Raw genomic sequence first — 21,363 nt, 5'->3', positions numbered from 1 at the left:
TGACTCTGGTGCAGTTATAGCCAACAGGCTGAAAAAAGCCCTTTTGAGCCCACTGTGTTAAGTCCCAAATACCCAGGATGTTTTTGGAACCCCAAATTGTACTATGCTGAATTTCCACTAGGGGGTGTCCCGACAGGGTGGATTTGTATCTTATTTCCTTCTGCACTCACAAGCAGTAATTTTCCTAAGATAAAGGGCCTTTTGTAGCTAATCTTTGGAGTATGACAAACTCTGATAGTCCTTAAGAAACAGGGAACTACTCCCTGTATTAACTGAATGAGTTAAATCCAATGTTTTGAGCCTGGAACTCTGGGGATCAGATTAAAATGTGTTAATCTCTCTCAGTTTAATTAGTGATTTTTTTTTTTTAATCTTAGAAGTTACTATAGGAGTTAGCTATTCACAGAACTAACCCTTTCTTATAGTTTCTGTTAACTGACCTAAGAAGTTCCTTTTAGGCTGCAACCTCTTTTGTAAGCATAATGGGAAATTAACCCAGAGGATGGAATCTTGTAATTCTTTCTTTGAAAATACCAAGTGGACAGGTAGAGCATACAGCCAATCCTGTGGTAGGGCAGCCTTAGCAAAGTTCCCTGTGTTGTGACCTAACACTGTTAAGATACCGCTGTGCAGAGTAAAGGTTGTCGGAGCATGGCCTTGGGATTTAATCACGATTACCCTGACACATTTGGCCAGCCAGTCAGTCCCCGTCCGCCTGGGTTTGCAGGCTTACACCATCCCAGCACTGGAGGGTATGCCTTTCAACATGAGGAATGCTAACATCGTTTACTTGATCTTACCCAGCATGGCCCTTTCTTGAATTCCTTTTTCTTTTTACTTTATTTGTCAATTCTCTTAAAAACTCAAGTTCACACCTGTCAGGGACCATTTTCCTAAATGCTCTGAAACTAAAATTAAGTGAACCACGGGGAAAAATTGAATATCCTCTCATAATGATCATAAAACTTTCAACACTGCAGCAAATGCTGCTAGAATATTTAACAAGTGAGGGCAATTACTGCTGCAACCTTGAGTGCTGTCAAATTAGCCCAACTGACAAGCCACTTACAATGAGTTCACATTTGGAAACAAAACATTACTTGGTCTGTGAAACTTTCAAAGATCACACAAAGTTATGTGTGAAAGATGGCAACTGTGTTAATGTTGTGAAGGTTGTTTTTTGTTGTCATTGTGTGGTTTTGGTTTTGTTTTTTTGTTTTTTTTTGTTTTAGGCTTTTTTGTCTATTGTTTTGGGGAAACCGTAGTGTTTCTCATTTGCTACTTGCATAAAATGTGAATTTCTTGCCTTTCTTTCAAATAGCTTGGTACTGGAATTTTTAAATATTAACAAGGTTCAGCTCCTTGGTGTTATTCTAAACAATGGGGCTCAAAATAACACTTCCCAAATCAGTGTAACTGGGAAAATATTTGTGGTGTAACTTATGTAAGCACATGGGTATTTTGAGGACAAGTGAAACTTAAAATTCAATGCCTGAATTTTCCCACCTGCAAATTGCACTTAACGTACTGCCCCCTACTGATTTCTCAAGGATTTTTTTAAAATGGGATAGTTCTACAGTCTCTTGGAAAAAAGAAACACCAGGTATAATAAATTATCTTAAAATAGTTCTGTACCGACTTTTAGTATTATGTCTGCCGGACTTTTCTCTGCCAAGCGTTATTAATTTATCTTTTAAAATCATTGTTGTCTGCTCCTAGTAAAAGAGGACTAAAGGAGGGATTAGAGAAGAGGTGTCACGGAAAGCGTTTTTGTTTCCCAGCATCGTCTAGGATTCTGGGTGAAAGGGGTCGGGGCCCCCGAAGCAGATGCCCAGCACTATGGTTTTTTTTTTTTTTTTTTTAAGATTTTATTTATTTATTTATTTATTTGACAGAGAGAGATCACAAGTAGACGGAGAGGAAGGCAGAGAGAGAGAGAGAGGGAAGCAGGCTTCTTGCTGAGCAGAGAGCCCGATGTGGGACTCGATCCCAGGACCCTGAGATCATGACCTGAGCCGAAGGCAGCGGCTTAACCCACTGAGCCACCCAGGCGCCCCAGCACTATGGTTTTTGAGGCCGCATCTGGTGGTCAGGTAGTGGGTTTCTTCCGGAAGCATGGTCTGGCGCTGCCTGGAGGGCAGGGAGGCCTGGGAGCCAAACAAAGGAAGAACCAGGAATTGCAGGAACTTGAAGAAACAACATAACCAAAAATAGATAGCACTTATAACCAAAAGAGCCTATAAATATATGCTTAATGAGCCTGGAGTGCATTTACCGGTACTTTTATATAGCACTTAAATTTTACAGACCCTTTCATAAACACTCTTCTCTCATTGAGCCTCAAAGCAACGCTGAATTAAGTAGAGCCATTATCCCCATTTTTATGGATGAGGAAACAAATGAGAGAGGTTATAGGAATTGCCTAAGGTCACCCCTGGGGAAAGAAGAAGCTAGGATTCAGTCCCTCATCCTAGGACTTTAGTTTAGAATCTATACAAATACTCACCTGAGCTACATGTTCAAAGCTAGTAGATTTTCCTGTGAGTCACTTATGCTTTTGCCCTTTGGTATAATGAAAGAATCCACCTTCAAATGTTGATTTTTTTTTTTTTTAACTACTAGCATAGTTCATTTAACAATGACTAATGAACCCTAGCTTCATATCATCAGAAAGTTTGCTCCATAGATTATACAAGAATGTAAAATTCTAGACCAAAGAACCAATACCACACTAGAATTTTATTACTAAAGGCCAGTTCAAGTGTTTTTCTGTGCTATTTCTGTAATTCTCCATGGTTCACATCTGAGATGGTTACTTCATTGAGATGACTGTAGGATATCCTTTGTCACTTAGCTTCCTTGCTTTTCCTAATTCACATGTCAGCACTGAGAAGCTGGACACAAAAAGTAGCGAATAAACACGGCACTTCAATAAGATTTGGCTGTGCAAATTTCTATAAACACTTGGTGCCAAAATGTCGGTAACAGGATGGTTTTAGTTTTTTGGTTTTTGTTGTGATTTTTTTAAAGCTTATCTCCTAGAAAATGTAAAAGCTTTATTGTGTTACATAATAATCTTATGGGATTAGAATTCCAGAAAACTCCATAAGCTTTGCATTTTAGAAATGCTAATCATGGATTTTCAAAATGAGGCAGTTTTGCCTAGTTGAGGCATCCAAACTTGCAACCCAAGCATCTGATTTGTAAAGGGCTAATTTTTTTCCTAGGTGTGATTTCCTCACAGGCTTACCAAAGCATGAAATTTTCAGGAAGGTAAATGAGAAAAACGAAACAGGTAAAGGCTGAGGCTGAAAGACCTTGTCTTGAAAGCCGAGCCTTCAAAACCTCTGTGGATGCGGGGAGAGGACTTTGACGCCTTCTCTGTCTGTGTTTGTGAGCTTGTTCTAATGGCTATGGGGGTGACTTAGTCCCTTTACACTGCTGGAACAGAACGCCAGACACTGGGTGCGTTACTGACAACAGAAATTTATGTCTCACTATTCTGGAGGTTGGAAGTTCCAGAAGATGAGGGTGCCAAGCAGATTCGGTCTTTAGGGAGGACCTAGTTGGTTGGTAGACAGCTATCTGCTGAAACCTCACACGGCAGAAGGGGTGAGGGATCTCTCTGGGGCAAAGGGCGCTGATCCCATTCCTGAGGGCTCCCAAAGGCCCCCCCTTCTAACACCATCACAATGAGCATTAGATTTCAATGTGAATTGTGGCAACACAGCATTCATGTGACGCAGAGGGCCTTGCTAGTGCTGAAGATGGATCCACGGCAAATATACAGAGAAGCCGTCTGTAAACTCTCTCATAGTTGTCTGTAGAAGGCTCTGGGCAAGCTTGTTTGATTTGAACCAACCTTATCTTAAAAACATTGTTGGGGAAACGGTGTGGGGAGTGAAGAGTGGGGCTTCCCAGCCTCTGATATCTTGGTTCAGAGAACACCGGTAGGCTAAAGGGTAGTGAAATCTTGGTTTTGCTCAGCTTCTAGGAGAAATTGTTCTGAAGCCACTTGAGGTTTAAAGTAGATTCCCCAGGTCACCCTAGAACCTTGTTCTCAGCCTGCACTCCAGGGCAGTGGTGGCAGCAGCAGCATCTGGCAGGCTACATGTTAGGGAAGCGGACTCTCAGGCCCCCTGCCAGACCTACTGGATCAAAATCTGTATTTGATTCCAGATCGCAGGTGATTCTCTGGCACATCACATTTTGAAGAGCAACTGGTCTTGAATGTGCACTTTCCTTTCCACTTTCTCAATATTCTCCTTCCTGCTGCCTTTTTGTTTTTCTTTCCTGAGCTAATCAGCCCTTTAGGAATCTCGTAGACAAGAAAAATGCCAGACCACACACTCTGTGTTCCAATCCTAGTCTAGGTTTATTTATTTATTTATTTTATTTGGATTCCGGTCCAGTGTCTAAAAGGAGGAGTGCAGGTGCTATCTTGCTCACTATTCCCCTTGGTGACTGTGCCCAGGGTGGAGTTTCCAAAGCCATAAGCATCATGAAAGAAAGTCAAGACCCTTCAGGGAAGAGATACATTCTTCCCACCCAGGAAGAAAGTTACCACCTTGCCTATTGTGTATACCCCTTCCTCCACTCCTGGCCCTGGCGTATCATTGGCTTCCAGTGTGGCTCACGGAGAGCATGGTGTCTCATCCACTTGTGATACCTAAGGAGAAGTCTTCCTTTTTAGTTTTCACAATTTAATAATGTTTTAGGTGGGTTAGCCAGAATTGTGATTGACAAGTGATTACTGCTGTCTTTTAATCCACTTTAGTCTTCTTCTCCCACGAGGAGAGAACAGACCAGTTGCTGAATCAGCAGTTATTACCCTTGAAGATATTTCTTAATTTCGTTGTGGAGTGGTAGTTCAAAGGCATGAACATATAACCTAAAGCTGATGGGCTTTTGAGCCCAAATTTAAGTTGTGAGGTTTTTTAAAAAGCCCAGGATGCCTTCCAAACCTAGAAAAATAATCATTACATTACAGGAACTAAAGCTTAGAAAAAATCATCACTGGACTGTATGGAACTTGATTTGCTACTGTGCATTTCTTTCAGAGGTTCACAAAGCTTTCTCTTTAACAGTGCCTGATACAATATAGGTACCACTTACACTCATATATAATGAGTAAATTCTGTGTTGCTACCATGCAAGCTTAAGAATAAAATAAGTTTTCAGGAGTAACCTCTTGATTATATCTTTATCTTTATATTTCATTTAGGTAAAGATTTTAAATTTTTTTAGACTCCACAGTAAGCAAACTAGGAGGCGAGGGAGAAGTTAAACTATTTAGACATATGAAATACAAAGGATGATGGAAGGTGATCATGAGGACATTGTTGGGTAAAGCTATTGGAATGGGGGCAGGAGGGACAAAGGAGTCCTGCCCCTTCGGATAGCCTGAGCCGTGGCCGAGCCTGTGTGCGGTGTTTATGCCTCACGGAAGTGGTACTAGTCACTGGAGCAGAACCGAAGCCTCTGTCCTTTGGAAGATCTGTCTTTATTACAGTTTCTGAGACGTGATTTGAGTCTGGAGCAAAGCAAAGGGATTGATGACAGAGTGTTGTTGAGCAGACTATTTGGCTGCAATTTTGTGGGTTATTTTCATTATTCTATAAAGCATTATTAAATAGGGAAAGGGCCCTGAGCTTGAAGGAGATCATGGAACACTCCTTTGATCATCTAGGACTCAGCCCGGGGGAGGGTCCGGGAAAACAGCACTTCAAAAACTGTGTTCAGCATTCAGTTTCTTTCAACATTCTGAGCTTCTGTGAACTCAACTAAAACACAGAAAAACAATTATTTTGCAGAGAATGTGTAATTTCATTAATATGTAAGAGGCATGAATTCAAGTTACATTATTTTAAGAGGCACAGTCATGACATCATATAAATGTTTAATGAACAGATTTTTACTGCTCACCAGCTGCTGGTCTCTGTACTAATGGAACTGACACCTTGCTGAGTCATTTACGAGAGTCTTATGCAAGGTACACCTCAGTGTTACAACTTGTATTTCCAACGCGTGGTTGGAATCCAAGAAAGAATTATTGGACATAAGTTGTCGTAACATTTTTGAACAAATGGAGAACCTCCTCTTTTTGTCTCACAGATGAGTTAAAAATCAAGACTCAAAGAGGTCAAGTAACAAGGATGGACAGTTGATTGGCAGCTGGGACCATGTGGTTTTTGGACTCCAAAAACCAGTGTCCTTTCCAGACAGATTGAGTTTTAAGTCCCCACCTTTCCGGTATTTCTGCATAGCAAGCTCTAAAATGCAAGGGAATGTTGGTGTCTGAGTGGCTGCCTTGGGCTAGATTCATCCTGTGCTTTAGCAGTGGGAAGGCAAGTTAATGAAGCATTTATTTTTGCTGAATAACTAATGGTGTCATCATCTAGGTGTTCATTTGAAAAGCCTCGCTCTTTTATTAGCTTCTTGGTTGCAGGGCAACTGTAGGAGTGTACTAGTGCATGTGTGTTAAGCATTAACTGCTGATGCCTTCAAATGTTAAACTAATCCCTATAGCCTCAAAATAATAGAAGGATGGTAGATGTCACATTGGTAAGAACTCAGGAGTTAGGACACACTCTTTGGTTTCTTCTAGGTGGCTAAAGACAGAGCGGTGTGTGTCAAGCTGATAAGAGACTTTGATGAACATTTTGTGAAGTCTGAGGGAGTAGTTCCAGGCTTTACTGTCTTGGGGGCTCTGTTGCATGATTTGTTGGGAGAATTTTCCATCTCTACAAACACACCCAACTAGGAAAAAAGGGGAAAAAACTGTCATTCAGTTCCATGAATTTCAGAATTTGTGCTGTCAAATCCAACTAAAATTCTTCAAGTCAGTATATTGTTAGCAAGTATAGATTTAGTTTTTAATTCCTAATTAAAGATAATTTTGTGGTGAAAAATTTTAACTATCACGTTCTGGCGTCAAAGTGAAATTTCTTAAAGTTTGGCAGTCACTATGTTTACTAAGCAGATAACCTTTAGATCTACAGAATTAAGAGTATTTATTTAGCCATGCGTTCCTTTCCCGGGATAGCTTGTGGGGGTATGTCACCATTTTACCATCTTTAAACATGCTAGCGATTTCTCCTCCTCGCCTTTTTGACACTGTTCGCTGTATTTGCACAGCGAATTCTGTGCAACTGTATTCTGTGCAACTGTATTCGACAATTTGTACTAAATTGAATCCCAGTTTTCCAGGAGCAGTGACTTAGTGTTCGGAGAAGAGTGCCACCAGATGTCATTTTAGCCTTGTAAATAAGCAGTATGTTCCTTTGTGATTCTGATAAAGATAAGTTACTCTGGTAGCAACAGAGGCAGAAGGAGCAAAACACCAACTAGAATTGTTGGACCACCTGGAGAGGTGCTAAGAGGATGTCCAGTTATATGTTCTTTGTTCAGTAGAGTCTTGATTGTCGTTTTTGGTTTTGTTTTTTTTCCCTCAAATTGTTTATATACTACTGTTATTTGGAGATTCTGAAAATCCTTATACATCAGAAAACGATTATGTATGTGCTGATGGTGTTAATCCTTTTCCCATCATAATATGATTTATGGCCCTCCTTAGAAACCAAAATCTCCTGTTTCTTGGGTGTTCAAATGAGAGAGAAACATTTTAAAAGGATTCTTTTTAAAAGATGGCTTTTCTGAAATTGACCAGAAGACAGTTATGCAAACACACAAAAATATAGTATGTGGCCTTTTTCTTCAAGAAATTAACATGGCTTTTTCTTGGTGTCCATTAACCTGGAATCGCTTACAAATACAGAGAACACATTCTGGGTGTTTTAGCTACACCTTTAAAATGTCATCAGTCTCGAACATTTCAAAAGCCAGACTTTGCCGGATACCACATTTCTTCACATTCTCTTTTGTTTAACTTTCGGCTAATTAGCCCTGACAGTGCAGCTGCAGACCCAGCGTCCCAGTGTGTCATTAAGAGCACCGAGAATGATCTGGGGGTTTACAACTGTTGGAAGTTAATTTGGCGTAAACCTAACTTTCAAAGATTTCTCGAGATAGGACATGTCATGTCTATGTCCAGTCACACTTCTGTTTCAGAAATTCTTGTTTATATTATAAATATGACCTTTACAGTTATCTTTCAAAGTGTCCAGGGCTTTGAAGAGGAACCCTGAGGAGCTATAGTGACATTAGACTTAAGTATGTTTCATAAGAACGTCAGGGTCCATGTCAATGTCCTTCCCCCACTCCTTCTTTTTTTTCTTTTTAGTCACATAGCAACCCTGTCAGCTGGTGGCCGATTATGGTATTGGAGTCTTGTGATAAAATTACTCATGGGTATGCAAAGGTCCGTCTCCACACTTTTTAGCCAGAGTTCATTATTGAGAGTGTTCTCTTTTTCCAGATAAAATGATCCCTAGGTCCATTCCAACTTCAAATTCTCCCACTGACCATACCAATTAGTGCATATGGGTTGCTGACTCTGAGACACCATAGATCAAGAGTCAGCCATCTCTTCCTGAAGAAGAGCTACAACGCTTCCTCTGTTTCATAGACATTTGAACAAAAGGACATAGCGATGGAGTGCAGTTCTCTGGCTCAGGTTAAGCATCTAGCTAACCTTGCCAGCCACCAAACTCCATACTTTAGACATCCTTGTACTAAGTGGTCACTTATGATCCAAGTAATCCTTCCTTATAGTGGGGATGACACAGCAGTCCAGGTGTTCGGTCAGCAATCTGAGTTTCCTCTTTCAGATTCACTAATGGCGGCACACGCGAGGATTTATACTTAAGCCATTTGGGTGTGCTCTTAGATTTGCCCTTGATGTTCCTTTAAATGACTCTTCGAGACAAAGTTAAAGATCACGAACCTTAGCTTGAACTGACTGGTGTCATGGCAACTGGCACTTCACCTTTCACTGGTCCCCATCTCGTACATGTTACAATATTTGTGCGCATTAATAATTCATTGCAAAGTGCCAGATTTCTTTGTGCTGTCAAACTGTGTCAGGGACAGAATATGCTCTATCTCAGATGTCATCTACCAGACTGTTGAGGGCAAGAGTAGTTAGAAAACTAGTCAGGTTACTTGGGAAGATTCCTGAAAATATGATGCTTTCTAGCCACTCATTTACAGCATTTTCCCTGTAACGTAAGGGATAGAATTAGTGTTGATCAAAGTTTATTTGGTAATGTGCCCCAGACGTAAGGCAGGACTTGGGGCTGTGGAAATAAGGCACGAACAGTAATTGCTCGCCTCCATTCGGGCCGCAAAGGAAAATGATTAACAGCCTTCGTGCTCAGTCACATGGATCAGGCTCAGCATAAGCCCTGAAACCCCAAGTTTAAAAAAACAAAAAACAAAAAACCAATGGTCCTGATGTGACTGCTCTTATCCCAGGCTTGCCTTTGCCTGGCACATGGGAGCTGAGTGTTTGAGCCCAGCCTTAGAAGACGAGTCTGGGCTCCCTGCCTGACCCCGGCCTTGGATAGCTTTTCCCATCTCCCCATTTCCTGAACCTTGTTGGTTGTGCTCAGCATTGATAGCGGTTGTTGCGATGGTAGCATTAGACCTATGATCGGTGTGCTTCCTAAATAAAGAAAATAGGCCTTTGTCTTAGGATGGAGAAAAGGCAAGGAGACATTGGATTTCATTTGTACAGCAGACTGTGTTTGTCCCTGATTATGCACAGAAATCACATATTTTAACCTAGACACTGACCTGCCACCCTTTTTTTTTTTAATTCTTCCTCTCTGCAGAAAGCTTTATATTAAAGCAAACCTGTGTCACAGTTTACTAGTTACTCAAAGTGAAGCACATTTTGCTGAAAAATGTTTACAACCCACAGTTGGAGAAGATTTTGGTCACTTAGCCATATTTAGATTCTTTTGTTTCTCTTTCTCTTTTTTTCTCTTTAATACAAAACCAGTAGCTTGAATGTCCCTCCAGACTACTTGGAAGGAGAGCAAGGGGGTGAGGAAAGCAAGCCCAAGTCACATTTTTTAGAACACACAGCCGGAGTACCCTGTGCATAAACTAGAGCTCTTATACTGGATACACTGATTTAACACGGTTCAGTGCTGGGAAGTGTGAATTCTGCTTAGAGACAGCCACAAAACCAGCTCCCATTCTAGCCATCATTGCTTGGCCACATCATTAAACAGTACCTACATGTAATAGATGTTCAAGAAATAATCGCTGAAGGGGGAAGTTAATACCACAGACTAATTTCAGGACAAGGGGAGGGGTCATTAATCAGTTTCAGAACCATGCAACACATTAAACTTAAAAAACAGCTAGGAACTTGTTAATCTTCTATCACCTACCTTTATGTGGTGCTGGGGATCTGGATTAGTCATTTAGCACCTGCAGGCAACAGCATTGCACAGGAGTCGGGGGGAGGTCATTAGTGCCAGCCCGCTCGGGTGTCCGTGTGTTTCCAGCCAGGGCCAGCCGCCAGCTAGAGCGAGTGGTCACTGGCGATGTAAACAAACAGGGTCAGGGATTAAGCAGCAAATTCTTACCGATGTTGTATATTGTGTGTAATTTCTTGGGATTTAATATTGAGACTCCTCACTTAAGAACTTAACAGTAGGATCCTTTGTACTAAATCTATCCCTGTCTTCCAAGACTAGGCAAACTTGGAATACTGAGAAATGCTCTCTGAGTCACATCACGAACACATTTTATATTTTTCTAGCTAATCTGGGAACAATAATAACCGGCTACTTAAAAGAAGCCTTACAGACTTGGTTACTTAAGGATATGTTTTCTTATTTAGATTGGAATGTATATCTTTCTTTATGATATTACCTTATTGCAGTTCTGTGATATGATAGCCATATATAAGCCGGAGAGCCTAAAATTGAATATATAATCAATCACCCGAAGGACCAGGTCTTGCCTTTTTTGGCTACCAAGCACACCAAAATAATAATTACTCGTCCTAACTACCCTAACCATTCCCACTTACTGCTGCAAAGAAGTAAAATCCGGCTGAACGTGTGTCTCTCTTCCATCCAGCAGCAAGCCAGGTCTCTGAAGTTCACAAGGAACATTGTTCACATTCTCTCCTCCACTGTACCCATCACAGGGCAATAGTTCTCCCATGATCTTTGAAAGAATAATCAGTATCTTCCAGCTTAGTCTGAGGCAGCCAGGCAAATACATCTAAAACAATCAAAATATCTCAAAACATGTAATTGTATGTTACAGGGAATGGTCCTGACCATATGTCTTAAAGAAATACAAACAAAGTCAAGGTGGTGCAGAATGATATAAAGGCTCCACACCTTCAGTAGAGAATTATTTGGAAGCTCTTGTGACATAAGCATGTTGAAAAGCGCAGGAGGCTTTGTAAATATGTGATTAATATTATACTTCAAATTACATGGGAGGGCATTGGAAGTAGATTGTCAGAGAGGAGATGAGTTCACAGGTAAAATCTGGTGGGTGAGAATAAGTGTGCTCTGGGTGACCACAGTGAGGGGACCCAGGCAGATGGGGTATGAGTTGGGGTGGGTGGGGTTGTTGCCTGATGGTCAGGAGTCAGACTGGGGAAGACCTTGGGATACTTCGCAGCCATTCATCTGGCAACTGTGTGCATCATGGATTGGAATGCAGAGAAACTTCAAAAGAAATGGAATGACTGTTTTTGATCTTGTACGTGCCAAAGTTATTGTAACAAATTAGATATTTATGCAAAAATTCAGTGATCCCTCAGCCAGGAAATCCTCAGAAAAGGGTATGCAAGTCTCCTTTAAGTCCACTGTGTATTGTTTGGGTTCTTTTAACTTCATAAATCATGGGGAAGCTGTGTTGGCAGTGGGATATAACTCAACAGTAGACAGATTGCTCTTTGCTGCTTTCTTTTAAGAAGCAGGTTATAAAACTGTTGGGAGCCTGGTAGAGTAGTTAATAGATCATCTTAAGCAATTTGAAGTAATTTTTTTTTTTTTTTTAAATACAGCCTTGTGTCTTGAAGGCAAAAGAGCCAGAGGGGAAAGAAAGAGTTTAGTGAATAAGAAATCAGTGCCCGGGTCTATTGCCCTGTAAGTGCCACGTGCTCAGCTACACTAAGTGGCGGGTCACCTGCTTCTGTGGACAAATCACTACCCTGTAAGCCCCCCAGGGGAGTGTGGTCATTTAGAAGGCTGTAAGCTCCTGTCGGTTAGCACAGGACACATTTCTCATGATGAGCATCCTGTACTTTTATCCTGCATTTTTACATCCTGAAATACTTTACCTCCTGCTAGTACGCTTTGGTGAAGTTTGGATGCTGGAAGAGGATGCTGGAAGATCTCTTCATTTGCAGGTCCCTTCCTGTTTAGACATAGCCGTAAGGTAGACATTAATGCCAGGCACTTACTCGAGGGTAAGCTGGAGGTCCCTCACAGACCGTGAGATAGCTGTGTTAAAGTGTCAGGAGCATGAAAAGATCCCTGACCTGGGAGTAGTTTAGATTAGCAGATAACTATCACTTGAAAGGTGATAAAGAGCCTTCGACTGATGGCTTTCTTTTCATCTCTGGCGCTTGTCCCCAAAAGCTCTTGTGTTACAAGTCTGGTTGGTCACGGCTTCTAATAGGCCTGCCACACCGATGATACGGTGTTATGCTAACCAGACACTCAGAGGATCTACTCTTTTAGTAAATGTATAAGATCTTGAAACAAGTCGGAAAATGTACCATTATGTGGGTAAAACTGATTTTATCATGTGGCTAAAACATAACGTAGGATTGGTTTGTAAATGAAATTCACAGTGTCTGTTCTAAGCCTTGACTCTACTCTTCTTTCAGACCACAAAGGCTTTCCTTCCTACCATGCTGGAGATTAATCATGGTCACATTGTGACAGTTGCAAGTTCCTTGGGATTGTTCAGTACTGCCGGAGTTGAGGTTTGTGAGATATAAAGCATTTCCTTCAGTCAGTCGGTGTATCTCGTGATGTGTACACCAAAATCCTCCAAAGAGTACTGCCGCCCACACGTTCGTGAAAGCACTCTGTTCCACCTGTGTGCCGTGTGTGGAATGTTCCTCAGTAACCCAGGGCCAGCTGTTGGGAGTGCACCTCTAGTATCTTCCGCCATAAAATCACTTACACTAGCTTGACAAAGCCACAGCAGCAGGAAAAGTAGGTGGACTGGCCCTCACTATGCCCCATTTTCATTAGCAGTTTTGCTTGATGGTGGCGGGGAGTCAGAGGGTCAAGAATAAAACCGTGGAGGGCAGTGGCAGTGCCCTGGGAAACAGACACGTGAGGCCAGAGCTTGACGTCCTGTTTGGGTCGACTTGCCAAAAGCGAACTGTCTTGTATCCATTCATCAGAGGAGATGGTTATGGCAGATGTGAGGTGTCTGGCTTTGTTAAGTTTGCAGAACTGGGCTTAATCAACCCCATTCTTCACCGTATTCCAAAAATAAAGTGTTTGTATGTGTATCGTTCTGTTTGTCCTCCGGTGCCTCCAGCATAAAACCGAAAACCTCATCCCCATGCAAATACACAAAAGGACACAAACTAGATGGCTTCCACATTCTGCATTTCCATTCCTACATCTAAGGTGGGGTAAGGGATAAGAACTTTCTGTACCATGTGTTCTTAGATTAAAGTCTGGCTTAAGTTTACTTAAGCCAGGTGTACTTACCTGTACTTACCGTACTTAAGGTGTACTTACCATTTCCATTTTCACTTTACCCTAAAGAGAAAATCGATCCTAACAACTTATAACCTAAGCTAGGTTCACCTTTGCTCTCCTAGCGTTAATTAGACAAACTGGATTTTCATTCTCCTTTACAACAAGAGACCATTTGTAAATTTTCCAGACACTTCAAAGTGAACATCTCTCCATTTTTAGCTCCCGCTTGTTAGCTTTTATAGAATTCCTTTGTGGTAACTTCCCCAAAGTAATATGATACTTGGTGGATGTGGTAAAAAGTGTTCATCTGTTTCTGCTGTTGCTTTGAAAATATTATTTCTGCACTGAACCACATCAGATATCTGTCTTTGAAAATGCTTTCCTTTTCTTTGCTTAGTCACCTGTAACCTTCTGTATCAAACATGTAACCAGAGTACTAGGATCAGGGAAGCTTGGGTTTGGTCAGTGTGGTGTGGGATCTGTGCACATACTTAGTGTTTCTGTTCTCCTCTCTCTAACTCAGGATTATTGTGCCAGTAAATTTGGAGTGGTGGGTTTTCACGAATCCCTGAGCCATGAGTTAAAGGCTGCTGAAAAGGATGGAATTAAAACAACGTTGGTTTGCCCTTACCTTGTAGACACGGGCATGTTCCGAGGCTGCCGAATCAGGTAAGTAAAAACCTGTCTTATTACTGATAAAAAAACTTTTTTTGAAGCGCTTTTTTTTTTCATCTTGGAGGAATATGTAGAATAAGACCTTGCGCCTTAACTATCATTTAACAACTAAACCTGTTATTTCATTGGTCGAGGTTTGTAAAATTCGGGTCAATAAGATTAACAAGCGAGGTTCTGATACCGCACTGATACTAATGCAAGGAAGTCAGTCTAGAAGCATCAGACAGGAAGTGGCCTCTCTGTACCTTCAAAGGAGGAAACATAAATACCCAGGGTCTCCCTTGGAAGCTACTTCCTTAGGAGTTATTTTGTTTCTTTAGTATTAGTGTTGGTAAATGAATGTGACTTTGATTTGGATATGAAACAATGTGACCGTCACAAAAGAGTAAGCCTTTCTTCTAAAAAGACCTTTGAATATTGCCCTCCAGATTTGGGAGCTTTCTTTTTGCAGAGTATACGTAGGCAGATTCACTATAAAAGAATGAAAAGAACTATTTCAATTTACTAAAAACAAAATAAAATACCCACACACTTTGAAAGGAGGCATGTGGGAATATAAATGTCAGGCCACGTATGACTTAACTAGCAGAGTAAACAAAACCACGAATCATTAAAAGGATACTTGTAAAGACATGCTTACTTTGAGATTCTTTGCTTGCATGAGTTTGAACAGCAAGGGAAGATAACCGAACCGGTTCCCCGTTGTTCAGGGCCATTCTGAACACATCCCGAAGCTGGCCACGCTGTGAAGGAGGTGGAGCTTGACTTGAGTTATTCCATTGTCCGGCTCACTCCACGTCTGGACTGGGAATGGACTCGAGCTCTGCCTCTTTTCCCGAGCATGCACACGTGTGTGTGTGTGTGTGTGTGTGTGTGTGTGTGTGTGTGTGTGTGTGTGTGTTTCTTTCATCTTATATACTTAGGAACCAATTGCCTAGGGTCTAAGGAGCCCTGTTTCCTATTTAGCTGTTTCCTATTTAGCATCATGGCAGGTGTCCAAAGCTGTGGTGGGACAATGGAAAGTGAAAGGAATAAATTATACTATTAGGTTATTTCAATGTGTCATGTAATGAATTCAGCTGAAGGTAAGATTGTCTATATGCTCTTCATTTCAGAGACCCCTGAGAGAAAATGCCTCGGTTTTCTCTCCTGGGGCATCCAGGAAAGTATACAGCTGACTTATTTCACTCAGAAAATTTATGCCAGTGTTACACACCATCTTTCTAACAACGCGTAGCACTAAAAGTTTGGCATTGTGTTTGGGTTTACTGTTCGTTATGCCAAATGTCCTCTTCTTTTCTATTAAGAAAAATAGAGGGGCGCCTGGGTGGCTCAGTGGGTTAAAGCCTCTGCCTTTGGCTCAGATCATGATCTTAGGGTCCTGGGATCGAGCCCTACATCAGGCTCTCTGCTTGGTGGGGAGTCTGCTTCCCTTCCTCTCTCTGCCTGCCTCTCTGCCTACTTGTGATTTCTATCTGGCAAATAAATAAATAAAATCTTTTTTAAAAAATAATAAATAAAATAATGTGAAATACATTTTAAAAACATTATCTCACTTTATAGAAGAGGAGACCAATTTTACTTTTTTTTAAAACCTGTTTTCTAGACTAGGCAAATAAAATATATTCAGAGTAGGAAAATTTGGAAAATACAGAAAAACACAATGCAGGGAACAAAATGGGCCTGAGATCCTGACACTTAGATAACCTCACTGGTAATGGTTGGATGTCTATTTCCAGTCTTCCCTGCTTTGTGTTAATTCTTCATTTCATTTTTTGAATATTTAACTTTCAGGAAAGAAATTGAGCCTTTTCTGCCCCCGCTGAAGCCTGATTACTGTGTGAAGCAGGCCATGAAGGCCATCCTCACCGACCAGCCCATGATCTGCACTCCCCGCCTCATGTACATCGTGACTTTCATGAAGAGGTAACTGTGTGGGTTCCCTCCTGGGTCGGACCTCCCCCAGGACCTACCGCCAGCCGGTGCGCACTTGCTAACAGACCCCTTTCTCGTTTCAGCATCCTCCCTTTTGAAGCGGTTGTGTGCATGTATCGGTTCCTAGGAGCAGACAAGTGTATGTACCCGTTCATTGCTCAGAGAAAACAAGCCACAAACAATAATGAAGCGAAAAATGGCATCTGAGGATCTTTTTTGTACGGAGTATCGTTTCTATCAGAAGACGATCCAGGTGTTTCAGTCCGACACACATCAGCATTACTGACAGTCTCTGGATTCTAAACCCACGTCGACTTTTTTTTTTTTTTAATCAACTTTAAAAAATAAATAAATGAAGTGCAAATTAACCGACTAGAAGACTTGGAAACGTGATCAGCAAAAGTGAGCTTATGTAGTTGCCAACAGGGTCCTTTGAGGCAGAACCCTGAAACCTGTCCTATCTTTTAGACAAGCACTGTGTGACATCTCCAGGCTACCATTATTTTTCTTAAAGAGCAGAAAGCCTAGAGATGGGAACGACAGTGTGTTTCACCTGTGTGGTTGGTTTTTGTTTTTTTTTTTTTTAATATCCGTAGAGTTTATTAATTCTTGTAATTAAACTCTAGCCAATTGACACCCTTGCAACTTCAAGGACTGCTAGTGCTATATTTTCTCATGTTTTCTAAGTTTCAGTTTTGCAAAGCCCATGGGGCTGCTTGTGGTGTTTGTGTGTACAGCTCTTTTAAAAAAGGAATTTTGAAATCTCCATCAATTTGAAGTAAATGATGTTTGATTATTACAGTAACGGGATCAGGTCTCTTTCTTAAAGTCATAAGGACTAAAGCGTTAGCCGAAGTTTTAATTTTGTCTCTGAAATCTTTCCTTAAAGCTCTATTCCTCTGGAGACCTACTTATCCACAAAGGTCATACATTTTCTACCTGTGAATTTTGCTGCATACAGAAAGTGCCCTTTCCTCAGGAAGTTGCTGTGTTTCATTTCTTTGAATGGACTTTTATCTAGAATACATAGCAGCTCTGCAAAGGAATAGTTTCTAAAAATGGGAACTTCTGCATTAAAAAAAGGTCCCCATTTTTGTGCCAACTATGATTAGTGAGGGGGAAAAAATCATTCTATGGAGTACGTATTGGAAGGGTGTAAAGATTCTTTTGAAAGTTTTATTCACATTGTAGAACAGCAATTGACATTTTTACAGTATTTTTTTGTAAAGCAAACTATTTTGTGCCTTGAATTTGGTAAATGTGTATTAGTGAAATGTTGTTAAAGTGGACTTCTACCTCTGTATCTAAATGTATACCATCCACTTGTAAATTACTATAAACTATTATGTGATTGCTTTTTTTTTTTTTTTAGAATGTCTTGTTTAAATAGCAACCAATGTTTAAGGCTATTAAAATAAGCCATCTTTTACTAATTAATTGGGAAGTTTTATAAAGGACTGATTAAATTTAAAGAATTAACTTACATGCCACTGACTGTGTGATTACTAGTGATCAGCAATATTCTAGAGAAAATCATTGCATTCATATCAGACCTTAAAGAAAAAAACTGCTTGAATGGGATAATGTTCAAGAACAGCCATTAACAATTTAGGGTGCCATACACTCAAATTTCCTTTGTTACCATACACTTTGATGAGATACTTTATCAGGGGCTTATTAACCCTGAAAGTGGGAGAATAGCATCTCATTACCTCTGGGAGTTTGCACCACAGATCAGATCAGCACTGTAATCACTTACAGGAAAGTCCTGCTCACTGTGAGTGTCCCCGACGCTGGTCTTAAGGAATCACTTCATTTATGTTTGAATTTCTCTAAAAAGAGAAATGATAACCAAGTCTGAGGCTATTATAATAATTGAGGCACTGGCTGCCTCTTAATTTTCAACTGGGGATCGAAAGTTTTGAAGTAGTGCTTCCTAACACTGTGGGGTAGAGAGACCGTTTTTACCCAAGTTTATCCGGTTCCGCCTCCCAGCCAGCCCAGAGCACACTCAGACCATCAGAGAAATCTGTGCTACTTTCACGACTCATTTATTGATCTTAAGACTAAGGAGGGTCTTCTTTACATTTAATGTTATTCTCACCCATTATAATTTAAACCTATTTCTATTTTCATTCAGTACTGACCTTATAAGCTTGTCCATCTCTAAGTTCAATAAACCTGATGCACTGAACTTTCTTGTATAACTCATCAATTCCCTAGCCCCTGCCTAATTTAATTAGTTCTGTGGCTACCCCTTGAATACTGTCCAAATTCTCTTTCCTGCCTTTAGCTGTGGAGTTGGGAGAGTTAGTGCGTGTTTAGAACTGCAAGATTCCTATGTGTTTTATCTGTTCAGGCCAGTACCACATTCTTAATATGATGCTACTTTGACGATGACTACTGTTTTCTCTAAACATGAACTCCCCTCGTCAAACCTACATACTAGTGTTGATCACATAAGTAATTGCGGAAGTTACTTTTCTTGCTAATTAATAACCTACCACACACCTCCCCCCCCCCCCCCCCCCCCCCCCACCACCCCACCTCGTCATTCATGCTGACTCTGAGTTCTCTTTTTTCTCATCTGGCACGTTCAGGGCTACTAGGCTCAAGGCTGGCACCCAGGGAGCACTTCTGTCCCTCACCTATAACTGATTTGTGCCCTCCTCCCCTACCTTTCAACCAGTTTAATGATAATCATATTGAGTGTCATCAAAAGTTGTGACGCCAGCAGAGATAAATTCCAACTATTGTTTCCCCCTTGATCTACCAGGTCTGCTGCTCTGTCACAAAAGATTAGATTAGCTTGACAGGATTGAGCTACATAAAGCCAGGCTCATTGTGTGTGTGTGTGTGTGTGTGTGTGTGTGTGTGTGTGTGTGTGTGTGTGTGTGTTAAAGTATCCCGTTTCCTTGAAAGGCTATAGCTTTCATATTTTCCCCAAGTTAAAAAAAAAGCCAAATGTCGTTTTCAAAGTTTTCTTTTCCAACTGGCAGAAATAATTCAAAATTGGTGTTGATCTGAATCTTGGAAATTTGCTTTTGCCTCCAACAATATTTAAAATCAGTGGGGTTTGGGGGAGGAGGGTAGTTCTTTCCATGCCAATTTTATTGCCTGTGTCTGATTAAAAAGAGGAGAAGGGAAAGCGAGGCTGTGTTGGGCCAGAAAGGTTGGGACGTGGGGCCGGGGGGACAGGAGCATAGTCAGCATCTGCCCGCTGTTCAACAAGCACACGAGGCATCTGCTAAGCCAGAGGGCCTGGCCCAGGGACCCAAGGAGCCTGCGGTTGACCCATAAGTTCAAATACCAGTAACTATGTGAGTATGCCACAAATGAAGCCTCAGAATGTGGACGAGGTCTCAGCGAGGTGGCATTTGAGAGAAGCCTTGAAGATTGGGGAGGTAGCAGATGGAGATGAGAATGGGAGCTTGGGCATGCCAGGGAACTGAAGGTCAGGAGAGGCTCAGAGGTTGAAAAAGAAAGATGATACTCATTGTGTCTGAAATAGGACACACAAAGAGAATGCCATGCGTTTCCTTAGTGGGTCCCATCTTGAGGATCGCCTCCATTCCAGGCTGAGGATGGAGAAGAGAGAAGCCCTAGGAAAGGACATGAGCAGAGTTGTGAAGTTAATAGAATCCATTGCTACAAAGGCTATTGGAATACCGGAAGCTGGGAGACCAGGTAGGAGGGAGGCTATGGCAAAAGTCAGGTTACGAAGTGATGAACACGAAAAGGAACAGATGGCTGCCAGAGTCCCAGTGTTTAGCTTAAGGACTGAAGAATGGCTCATCACGAGCCAGGTTGTAAGTGGGAACAGCAGAACAGCGAACCTGATCATAGAGCGTTGCCTTGGAGATGCTGAGTGACAGTCCCTGGCAGATAGGTGGACATCGAGATCTGCTCCTTAGGAAGGAGGCTGGTGCTAAGATTCTGGCTGCTAAGAGGCACCTGCCAAGAGGCTGTGCTGTGCGGTAGAGCTGGGGGGCATAGGAGGAGAAGGGCCAGGGCCTGCAACTTGGGGAATATGAGGGAGCTGCCGAAGAAAAAGGCATAAAAGGTGACGTAGGAGAAAAGTTAGAAGAAACCAGACTAGAAACAATTATCTCTTCTGCCTGGACCTAATCTCCAGCCTGAGTCACACTTAAGAAACCTCAGTCTGGCCCAAGAAAAAGCGTCTGTGTGGCCAGCCCTGGGGCAGAGGCCCAAAAGGTGAAGGGCAGTGTTAACAGATAGCGCATGGAGTCTCTAAGCGTGCACTCAGGTTTCTAGTAACTGAATCCATTGTTTTAATGACCAAAGGAAAATTTCTTCCTCTGTGAAACCTGGAAACCGTTGTTTGGCAGTTCTGTTTGCTTGGCCGCGGAAGCACAACTTGCTTAAATGTGCAGGCAGCGTTTCATGAGAACCCTAGAGGAAAAACAAAGTACATTTCAAGTATCATCGAATGGATACATGTTAGTTCAAGTGAACCCCTTTCACTTGCCAAAAAGAGGGGACAGGACCTGCCTCTAGCCCACTGCTCAACGGGACAGTCTCCCACCTGCTTCCCTCGAGTGCAGAACTCAGCACAAGCCAAGCACGCTCTGGGCACATCCCTAGGTCAAGAGGGATGTCCTCGGCTCTCCCCTGCTCTCCCTGGGAAGGTCAAGACCGAGCCATGTGGACGACCACAGTCCTCTGTGTTCGTTATGACGACTCTTCAGGCGCTTGAGTTTGCCATGTCACACTCGAGAGTCCAGAGCGCTTAACCGCTTTCCTGACCATCTTCCCAGGGAAGTGTCGGGAATGTGCGCCCGCATCACCTGGAATCCTACTCACTGAGCAATTAATTCTCATCTCGCTTGCTCCGTTCCTGCAGAGCATTTGCATGGTGCCTTCCAGGGGCTTCTAGCAAGTTTTTTAGCTGCAATGGTTGAAACCTTTCTAACCACCAGCCAAAAGCAAGAGCACTGATAGGCCCGGAAAACAAAGCCTCTTCAGTCCGGATTCTGAGTTTGAGGTCTTCCTGTCAAGCTGATTTAAACCATGCTGCAGGAAGATGTGTGTTCCCAGCAGCCATGAACAATGTCCCCTCACGTTGCCCACGTGTCCTGGGTGGTCCACCTGGACACCACGCAGCAGACCCCCCCTCCCCCACAGC

At 41.9% G+C, this 21,363-nt stretch overlaps 1 protein-coding gene across 3 annotated transcripts in view; it reads left to right on the top strand.

Moving 5' to 3' along the window:
• RDH10 (retinol dehydrogenase 10) overlaps positions 1 to 18,411 on the top strand; it is a 28,966-nt gene extending 10,555 nt beyond the window's left edge. For all 3 annotated transcript variants that reach the window (XM_047725486.1, XM_047725484.1, XM_047725485.1), the window contains 4 exons: positions 12,773 to 12,871; positions 14,131 to 14,276; positions 16,077 to 16,208; positions 16,301 to 18,411. In XM_047725486.1, coding sequence (XP_047581442.1) covers positions 12,773 to 12,871; positions 14,131 to 14,276; positions 16,077 to 16,208; positions 16,301 to 16,424 — 501 coding nt within the window. In that variant the 3' untranslated portion in view covers positions 16,425 to 18,411. The remainder of the gene's footprint in view (positions 1 to 12,772; positions 12,872 to 14,130; positions 14,277 to 16,076; positions 16,209 to 16,300) is intronic.
• Positions 18,412 to 21,363: the final 2,952 nt, after the last annotated feature.

This window comes from Lutra lutra, chromosome 4 (assembly GCF_902655055.1).
Source record: "Lutra lutra chromosome 4, mLutLut1.2, whole genome shotgun sequence".
Lineage (NCBI taxonomy): Eukaryota > Metazoa > Chordata > Mammalia > Carnivora > Mustelidae > Lutra > Lutra lutra.
This window is presented reverse-complemented; position numbering and strand designations above follow the sequence as displayed.